Source organism: Limulus polyphemus, unplaced genomic scaffold, assembly GCF_000517525.1.
Source record: "Limulus polyphemus unplaced genomic scaffold, Limulus_polyphemus-2.1.2 Scaffold1063, whole genome shotgun sequence".
Taxonomy (NCBI): Eukaryota; Metazoa; Arthropoda; class Merostomata; order Xiphosura; family Limulidae; genus Limulus; species Limulus polyphemus.
The window spans coordinates 235610-246642 of record NW_013666673.1 but is presented as its reverse complement, the minus strand read 5'-3'; the positions used below and the strand labels follow the sequence as shown (position 1 = coordinate 246642).

Below are 11033 nucleotides of genomic sequence, written 5' to 3'. Positions count from 1 at the left end.
ATACTGGATGTCAGGTTCCTGGATCAATATATTATTTCTATGCTTAACATGTGCCCTGGTCGTGGGATCGGGGGGGGGGGGGGTTGAGATACCCTCTGGTCTCTTGAACTTGAGATGAAGACATTATGGTCTTCATTCTACCCCTGCGTGGATGTCAATTTCCAGCAACGTGGGTTTTAGATGTTGTTGACCTGTAGAGTGAGATCTGTTGCACCCTAGCCACTCTACACCTGGGTGCACTAGTTTTTTTTCCACACACTTGGATGTGCTCCTCTGTTTTCCACCCATATATACCACACCTTTCTTTGATGGGCAAAGTGTTTACCTGGTTCAGATGTGGCGTGGTCTCCCACATCATATCTTTGGATCTGACTCTCTCATCTCAAGGTGTGTCCTTTGGACACTTTTGAAGGATGTTTCTTTTCTTTGTTCCCACCATCCCTCCACCTATTCAATGTGGGATTCTAGCTATCTATGTGAGGGGAGTTAACGTACCGTATCGGAAATTATAATTTTCCTATACTGACAATGTATTTCCGATAGGTACTTACCTTCTCTCAAACTTCTCACCTGTCCTTTCCACTGAAAACTGGTGCTTCCATTTTCTGCCTAAACTCAAAGTGATAGTCTGGTAGAATTGAACAGAGGGAGTTACATGTGTAACGAGTAGGTGTGGCACTCTCGTTGGTGGAGGGTTGTTGCATGATGATTTGCATGGGAGACACATTGGAATGAGTCATTTCCAATGGAGAGGAGGTAGAAGGCTTGTGGCATGCGTAAAAAGTTGTTGTGCATATGTAGAGCAGCACTCAACGAGAATAGCTATTTATGTGAGGTTAGTACCTATAGGAAATACATTTTCAGTATAGAAAAATTATAACTTTGCTCAAATATAGTACAGATATCATTTTGCTTATGTTGAGCTGTATCCTTGCTGCATCATAATTCTTAAGGTGGTGGCACTAAAATGTAGAGATTTTTTTTTCATTAAGGTATATTTTCTTTATAAATGACTTCTAATGTAGTTAATGACAATTTATTTTTAATAACAAAATCCAGTATTTACTGAAATAAACCTTAGCTTCATGTAATCTTCTCTGCACTTGAATTAATCTGCAGTGTTGTCATTTAGACATCTTTATTTTGTGCACCTCTCTCTAACAGAGTATCAACCTTAATCATCTGCATCAAGTACATGCTGCTCTTGTGTTGTAAGGGTTATGGATAAGTCATAGTGATGTTGAAACTGAGGTATCATTAAGCTTATACTACTTGAGTGTAACATCACCCTATCCTTACATCTGAGAAATGCTTACAGTACCAGATATGCGTGAATGACCAGTTGATACTGTGTCATAGGAAATACGTACAGAGTACGCCTTTGATGCAATATGCCATGAACGGAGTTTGATAAGTAGCAGATTATTGTCATATTTGTATCATCACAAAGAGTTTTATAGGTGTTCCTGAGTGTATGACTGTTTGATCTGATTAATACCAATGATTAATTCATAAGAATAACACTTTGAAACTATGATGAAGTCAGGCACTTCTGCCACGTAATGCACTATGAGGCTAGCTATCATTACCTCAGCAGCTAAGTGACAAATAGCATTGGGTCTTTGTGTCAGTCACACAGAGAAAAATGTGTAACTACCCCTTTCTGGGCATAACTACTAATAGAAACAGTACTGATCTCCGTCTCTTGTATACTGAACCTTTTATAGATAAAGCAGTGCACTTCCCTCTCCTTCAAATGTGAATACATTTAGTGTTGTACATCTACCTTCATATGCTTTACTACTACCACACATTTTGCAGTTGAAAGTTGCCACAAACTAACATTCTCATATGCGTAATATTCTCTGCAAGTATCAGTTTGTGCCACCCCTTGGTAGATCAACAGTAGGAAAGTCACTTTATAACACAAAAAATTAGGTTTACACACATGTGGTTGGTAGAGCAAAGATAGCTCATTGTGCAGCTTTGTGCCTTACAACTAACAAACAGACAATCAATTTCATGCTTCATAGAGGGGCATTCCAAATAAGGCCATGTCATTTTTTCAATTCATGCTATGCATATTGCTATCATTGTGGTGTGTTTCATGCGTTATGGTTTTGGGCATGTTGTGTGAATGCTTTATAGCAGACTGCTAAAAAGCTTTTACTCTGTGAATCAAGGCAAATTTTAGAGGCTAAAGATAAAAAAGACTTAAGAAAACTTTACAATAATTAGTCACAACCTCCTGATGACTCGCAGAACCTAGAGTGTGAAAGAAAGTTCCAAGTAAAACTAAGACTATATAGCTATCTTAAGGCAGATAGTTGCTGAAATGAGGCAAAATAACTGGTAATGGAAATATTTGGCCATCATACTCAATTATGATGAACAACCATTGTGGTTGTTGGCAGATATGTTCAAAGATATCTGCATGTAATTGAAACCACATTTATGTCACATTTTATTGCTTTAGTAGCTCACATTCCCATTCAATGCATGGAGAAGACATTGGGAGGTCATATCCATATGCTTAACTATCCTCTCTTGTTACTATATAAGGAGCCCAGAGGGTACATGCCAGATTTGGTGACAATGCGTGTAGTTCCAACTGTTCACCAGTTATAAATGGACACACATTCAAACTTTAATTTCCTGTATCCATTTTTATTCTCTTCCAGTAACATTTGATTGTGTCTAGGGAGTAGAAGGTATTAATATTGACAGTTGTTTTGTTTTTAATATGGAAATAGCAGTCCCATTGTTGTAATTTAATAACATTTAATTTCATAAAATAATTTAATGTTTGCTTACATGTAAAAATGGGTGCCAAATTTATTAGGTTCTGCACGTAGTTAATTTCAACCAGGGGCATGGATTGAGTACGTTATTATTGAATGCAAAAGTTAATAAACCATCTATAAGTCTTTTTTTTTTTATGTTTGATAAATAGGAATTGCACAAGCTACACTTACTTCATCAAACATTTGTGTTAGTTCTAGTAATTTTAGCTGCAGTAATGTGAACATTATAACAAGTATTTAATTTATATTATATATTTAGATATATTTTTGTCCTTAAAAGAAATATGTATGCATGTGTTTGTACACATGTATATATAGATATATAGGTGTATTATATATATATATATACACACACACATACACACAGTAAAAGGGTTTTGAAATGAAGTTCTCGTGGAATGGGATTTTAAAGAAGCCTTTACCATATGTATAAGCATTTTACTCTTGTAATTAGAAGTTTTATATAAAAAGTGCTCATTGTGTATTGTACTGTAATTCATTATCTATTACAGTAGCCAGGCTCCATGATGTGTGTGAATCACCAGAACAGTGTAAGAAATGGGACCCATTGTCTACATGTACTCTGACCTATGAGTCCAATATCTTATCCTCTGCATGCAAGTGTGATACAAACTACCAAGAAGAGATTGGTTTTAACAAAACAACATGTGTCATTCGTATGTAGTAATTCCTACTTGACTTCCTTTTTCCTCTGTCATTTAAATTTCACTGAATAGAGTAGTAATAATTGGCAAAGAATAATTGTCTTTTGGTTAAAACACATATGCTTAAATATATTTAGCATTTTTTATGTAATTATAAGCATTTCTTTCTTATCTTTTTGTAGAACACATTAGAAGTGTTGGAACTATAATGTAACAATTATTGTGAGATTTTCAAAACTACTTTTTGTTTGTTATACCAATTAGAATAGCATAAGATCTAATAATCCATATTATACAAGTTTTAAGTTCTTAATTCTAAAAGGAAATATATAAAAAAAATCCTGAATTTTCACTAGTGTAACATGCATGACAAATTTTGTCTTAGAATATCCCTATTTTATCCATCACCTCTCGAATATGTACAAAATTAAACGTAAAATGCTCTCTATAAAATTATTAATGCTCAAACAGACCATAATTTTTATGGCCTTCAATTTTGTTTGGTTTCAGAGCTATCCAATATAAAATTAGACCCCTCCTGCTACACCCACCTGTCACTTTCTCTCTTTCACAATTGGTTGATAGTTCTCTCTTACATTTCGTTATATACTATTTATAACCAATAGAAAGTCAAGGTTTTCATATATCAGATGGCGTATTGTATAACATTGTGTTCTGAACAGATAACCGTCAATGTCACTCTCAGTAGCAACATCGTTACTGTGGGAAAGTTAACAACTAGCTTGGATGAATTTGTAACTGCTCTTGTCGCATAGTTAGAAAGCCAGGAAAATTTTTTAAAGTTAGTTAATTTGTCTACTTTTTGCATGTTATTAGTCTGTATTCTTTGGTGTGTTATTTAATTAAATAAAAATTAAGTGCTTTACTATAATCACTAAAAAAAAATCAGGCTTAACTCTCATCAACAGTTGAGGGTAAGAAAAAAAGTAAGTACTTTATTTCTTGTTTTTCATATTTATTATTATACAAGTAACTAAAATTAAAAGTACAGATCTTTTTAAGTTATTTAAGACTAGAATAGGTAAAATAAGTAATAATATAATTAAAATTGTTCACAAAGAACGCATGCGAGCAGCTCGTGTAATTCGATACAATGTAATGTAATTCGATAGCGTAACTTGAGCTGCATGATTTACAACTTATAATGGCAGGGATACCAGTTAAACATGGTTCATAGGGCAATAAAACAACAACATTTAATTATAAGTAGATGTATGATGTTACTTAAGAGCTACTTAGGATAAACAAATGTAGTTTCAAGTTACAATTTGAAGTCATACTTGAAAGAAAAGAAGGCTAATTTAGGTTTATTTCGATTTATTTTTGGTGGTTATGAGATTGGTTGAATTGACTGATCCTGTTTTGAGATTAGGGTAGAGAAAATAACATATAAACTATAAGGATTTAGTGAGAAAAAAAAGTTTGAAATGCATTTAGGAGGTTTTAGGGATTACACAAAGGAATTTTGATATTTTTTAGATGATGAAAAGTATTTTTAATTTTGGCATGAAAATCACTTTGCACTCGGACTAGTTAAAAAAAAGAATTGATATTTTCATGAACAAATTTAAGTAAAAATACTTTATTAAAAACTCTGATTTTTTTTTTGTGCAAAAGGCTTCTAATGTTTACTATAAAACTACAAAATTTTGTAAAGATACACTTAAAAAAATATTTAAAGTTATTAGTATGTAAACTATAACTAGGATATGGTTATGAAGTCAGTTCCAGGAACCGAGGCCATGTCGAAAAAGTTAATAAATCTAATAATCACATTAGAAAAACATTATAATATAGGCTATGAACCATGATCACAATTGTTTTGTTATCTCTACAAGTAGATGTAACTTTGTTAAAACTAAGTATTTATGACATTGTGTATTCACATATGAGGTGATAAAAGAATTATCACATAGGTAAACACGCATAAATGCAGCAAACACCTGGAGTGAATGCTCTTACTATTTCAAATAAAATTCTTTCTGTTATTTTTTTAAATGCATACAATTATTACAGTGTGAGATTTTCAGTTATATTGTACAACAATCAAAATTCCAATATAATACCTTATCTCCACTCACATAATAGATTTTCTCAACATGTGCTGCCCTCTATATGTGCAATTTTCGTTTGCCACTAGCCTTGATACTCTCACCTACCCTTGTGTTTACACATTGTATAGCTGCACTGTAGCATGCAAATAAGCATGTCACATCCCTCCACCAAGATGAGTAAGACGCACCATTCTAGTGCAGATGACTCCCTCTATACTGTGGAGTATTTTCATCACTTCTTGATTTGGCATTCTAGTGTGCAATTATGCTATAATTTTGCTGTGCAATTTTCTTCATTTTCATGTGCAATTTTCAGTTAACTTTATTGTGATGGACAACTTAGTTTGTTATCAGTTTTTCTGCTACTCAGTTGTTTTGTGGAATATTTTCTATTTCATTTTCACATTTAGAACTCTCAATTTAATGTCTCTACAACAATTTCAGTCGTAAATCATTCAACTGCAAATCCATCTACTACTTCTGTGGCTTCAGGATCTACACTTTTTGCTGAGGAGGCCTCGGACATGGTATGTTGTGAATTGGAATCTATCATGTGGCCTGGTATGTATCAAGAAACACAGCCTAATATTCTCTTCCTGGATGAATCGGGCCAGGACAACAAAGATTTGGACAACCTATTCACATCTTTATCCTTTGGAGTGCAATTCCCTGCCACACCCTTGGATTTACCACTTTTTCTTCACCAGCTTTTTTGGGAATTATTTCCCATGTATGTTACCTTTTATCAGTTTCCCCAGTGTCTTTTGAATCTTCCTCCTCCTTCTGCACCTTCATCAGATTATTTAATGTTCCCCTATCTTGATATTCAAGTTCATGCTGATCAGTTTGTCGCCCAATTATGTTCAGGTGGCAGCATGCCTCATCCTCTGTGTTTATCAAACTACTATGCTTTAGCTTATAATAGGTCAGATTTTCCTTATTTGGACTCGCAGACTCTTAGAGTCTTTGATTCAAGAATGGCATGATAGATGCACGGTTGGCCAGGTTTGTTCATCTGTGGTGTCCATACATCAGGCTCTTTCAGAAGGACTTTCCTTTAATACTCCCACATCCTTTATCCATTCATCACATTTTCTTCCCTCTGGTAGTGTTTTTCAACACCTTCCTCAGAAGGGCCCAGTGTTCTTCTCTTCGTTTGAGGTCAAAGGAGCTCTTGGTTTGCAAAGTAAGTCTTCACCTTCTCTCCCTGCATGCAAGATTCTATCTCTTTTTTGGGACCTGAGCATCCATCAAAGCCCTTATATTCTGGGGTCATGCACACATGTGTGGGCTTCAGTTCGCATGGCATGATCAATGAACTCTCATTTGGAATCCTTTGGATTCCATCCTTCTCCTTCCCTCCAAGTAGACTTTGCATGGTGGCTCAACAGAGACAACACCTTGGCTGGCATTCATTTGGCTTCTCACCATCCAGATTTGCACTTGTTCATGGATGCATCTCTTACAGGATGGAGAGCATACATGGGTTCTCAGGAGGTTGAATCTTCCCTCCACATCAACTTATTGGAAATTTTTGCAATTTGTCAAGCCTTGGTTCATTATTTACCTTTGGTAAGGAGCCATTTGTTCATGTTCCATTCTAACAATTTGATCATTGTCTCTTACATTCATCAACAAGGAGGCATGCAAGATTCTATCTCTTTTTTGGGACCTGAGCATCCATCAAAGCCCTTATATTCTGGGGTCATGCACACATGTGTGGGCTTCAGTTCGCATGGCATGATCAATGAACTCTCATTTGGAATCCTTTGGATTCCATCCTTCTCCTTCCCTCCAAGTAGACTTTGCATGGTGGCTCAACAGAGACAACACCTTGGCTGGCATTCATTTGGCTTCTCACCATCCAGATTTGCACTTGTTCATGGATGCATCTCTTACAGGATGGAGAGCATACATGGGTTCTCAGGAGGTTGAATCTTCCCTCCACATCAACTTATTGGAAATTTTTGCAATTTGTCAAGCCTTGGTTCATTATTTACCTTTGGTAAGGAGCCATTTGTTCATGTTCCATTCTAACAATTTGATCATTGTCTCTTACATTCATCAACAAGGAGGCATCTGTTCATATTCGCTTTGCTTTCGAGCATTGGATCTCCTTTTTTGGACATAGTCTCAGTAAGTCCGCCTTCTTGCTTGTCACATTATGAGTGCTCTGAATCTTGTTGGTTATCTTGTCCAAACAATATTCTATCTGTAAAGTGGCCTCTTTTTCTCCAAGATTTTTGGTGGTTATGCTCCTGGTTTGGTACTTCTCTGCTGGATCCATTTGCCACCTATCTCAATTCCAAACTGCCTCTCTTTCGGTCTCTGGTTCCACATCCTTTAACTTTGGCAATAAATGTTCTCAGTCAGAATTGGACCAATATTTACCTTTATGTCTATGATCTTATTTGCCTTCTCCCTCTTGTTCTTTCCTTGATTCAAACCACTCGAAGTCAAATCCTTCTCATCTCCAAATTCTGGCCAATCCTGACCCTCCTTTAATTGTCCCCTCCCTTACCTCTTCCACTTTGCCTATTCTTTCTCCATCAACCTCAGTGTGTCATATTTCATTCCACAATCACCACATACTACTTCACACGGGGATATTGTCCTGTCCCTTGCAAGGCAATCCAGAATCTCTACATAAGTAGCCTCTCTTCTGTCCCCATTTGGTCCATCCTTCTTCCTTAAATTGGGGCATTTTCTGGAATTGGTCTCTGCAACATGGTTTCTCACCCCACTGTTCTGCACCTTTCAGATTCCTTTACATGTCTATTTGACAATGGCCTATCAGTTTCCACCATTCTTCTGCCTGACTGGAATCTCCATGTGGTCCTTCATGTCTTTACCTTTTCTCCATTTGAGCATTTGGCCACTTGTTTGTTGTAACACCTGTAGTTAAAAACATATTTTTTCTCTTTTTTGCTTGTAGATGCCATAGGCCTGATATCTTTATTACTGACATCTCCTGTATCCTTTACCACCATACCTATTTACTTTTTTATCCGAATCATAGTTTTTCCCCAAAACATCAGCAGCTCATGAAGTAGACATTGCCTTCACACCTATTTCCCTTCCTTCCATCTCTCATTTGTATTTCCTGTGCCAATCCTGATATTTTTGTTTGCGCAGTATGTGCTCTGTATTGTTATGTTGCTCAAATGTGGATCCCATTTTCACCTATTTATACCATGAAATACTTTCTGTACCCATGACATTTTTCCTGTCTCCCTTACTGATTGGCTTCTCCAACTTATTTGGCTTACTTATGCATCATTATCTGAGAATTCCTGTCAAATGTTCCAAGTCTTCTCCCACCAAATATGTCATCTCACCCTCTTCCTGGCTATCCACTTCCATCGCCCATTGGAAGAGATTGTACAGACTAACATGTGGACCATGCCTCTCACTTTCATAGCCCACTACTTGCATCATTTGGCCATCTCCTTTTCATCTGGCTATTGCTTGCTTCCCGTCGCCATTCTCCACATTTCATTTCATCTATAAGAGGGTAAGTTCTTTCTTTTTAGTTCTTTTACCATTGCAGTGGCCTCTTTTTTTTTCATTGCTGTTCTGAATCAAGTGGTGTCTGTTCAAGTAGGCTTTAACAAATATTTTACCATACAGCTGTGTAGGTCTGCAACACTAACTGCTTGAAGTTTCCTTGTGGTATCTTGTTCCATAAATAAGGTCCAAACCAGACCGTACCAACTCATGGATTATGATAAGTAAAGCAATGCTGGGATCATTGCCCATCCCTCCAATGCTGGTTGAATAAATTGGAACCTGTTTTTCAAAATAGGGTTTTTTGTGGTCACCCATTGCACTGTCTTATGATGAGACATTCCTGTGGACTCTACACCACATTCTCTTCCCTCTCCTAATGGAGTGCAGGAGTCCTTACCACTTACCTAGCTGCTGTGGTGGTGGTGGACCATGGAGGCTTCCTTCTGGGTGTGACCACTTCCACTCAATTGAGAGTATGATGGTGGTGTTCTGTCAGTATATATGCAGATTGGATGAAAAATTCCCAATACTGCCTGGTTTTGGACTGGATGAATCCACCACATGCAATTCACCCCTCTGGCTGGCTTTCCCACATCCTACCACTGCCTGGATGTCAGTTTCTGGGGGGTCTGATATTGGATCAGTGTAGGACCAGCCAACATAAGTTTTTACACATGGTTGGTAGGGATCCTCCTCCTACTGTGGACTAGACAAAATTCCCAATGATGCCAGGTTTTGGACTGTAGCTTACCTGTCACATTTGCAATTCCCCCTACGTACTGTCACTTGGATGTTGAGTTCTCAGGAGGCCTGGTGTTAGTTGTGTACTGGATCTGCACACATGTCCTGCCTTGGTTATCAGAACAGAAGTTGATTTTCCCTTCTGATTCCTACGCTTGAGGTGAAGATGGTTGGGACTCTTCTCCTACCAAGGACTTTAAAAAGAATACCTGATGCTTGGTTTTGGCCTGGAGTTGCTCACCGAATGTGGTCTGATGTATCCTAGCCACTTTAAACCATCTGGCATATCCATCTACAGTTTTGATGTGCATCTTTCTGTCTGATTCAGTGACAAAGATTGTACCTGGTACAGGTGGTGTACAGTGAGGTCCTATACATTTAAGGTATCACACTCTGTGGATTCTTTTTTAGGCATCTTCCAAAAATTCTTATCTGGGTAACTTTTGCACCGGACCGTTTACAGTTTCATTGTGGTATTCTAGTTGTTATGTGAGAGGAGATAAAGTATTATATCAAAAGTTAACATTTTCTTATACTGAAAATGTCTTTCCAATACATACTTACCTCCTCTCACACTTCCCACCTGTCCTCCCCCTCCCGGTGTATTTTTTGCTTAATCTCAAAGTGATGAAAGTACTCTACAGTATAGAGGGAGTCATCTGTGCTATGAGGGTGTGTTGCACTCCTATTGGTGGAGGGTTGTTGCACAGCTGTACCATGTGGGGGTATCAAGGCTAGTGGCAAGGGAAAATTGTGCACATAGAGGACAGCATAAGTCAAGAAAAGCTATAATGTGAGAAGAGGTAAGTATCTATCATAAATACATTTTCCATGTAAGAAAGTGTTAACTTCTGCCCTATAAAGGTGTATTCACAATAAAGGTATGCATACATGAGGGACTATAAAAATTAGCCTAAGTGATGTCTATTTAGAAAAAACAAAAATGCTACATACTAATAATATTTTACTTTTATTTTTTGACGTACAGAAACTTTAGTTGCAACTTCTGTATATTTCTGGTCATAGCTTTTGACACATTTTGATCCATATTTTGGTGTGATGCATTCTAAAAAGAAAGAAATTATTAAATACATAATTATAGTAATGCATATCAAACTATATAAAAGACATTATAATAAATTCGAGGACGAGGAACCCACTTTGAGACTAATAATGCTTGGAGACGGCTTGAATGGGTAATGAAAGAAAAACTTTAATATAACTTTAACATAACAGCA

General features: G+C 36.8%; 1 protein-coding gene across 7 annotated transcripts in view; it reads left to right on the top strand.

The window, feature by feature from the left end:
- LOC106461945 overlaps positions 1-11033 on the top strand; it is a 101144-nt gene that overhangs the window by 8507 nt on the left and 81604 nt on the right. For all 7 annotated transcript variants that reach the window (XR_002611115.1, XR_002611112.1, XR_002611113.1 and 4 more), the window contains exon 3: positions 3317-3481. Coding sequence is in view for 3 of the 7 variants with exons in the window: in XM_022389048.1 (XP_022244756.1) it covers positions 3317-3481 (165 nt within the window). In the remaining 4 variants the exon portion in view is untranslated. The remainder of the gene's footprint in view (positions 1-3316; positions 3482-11033) is intronic.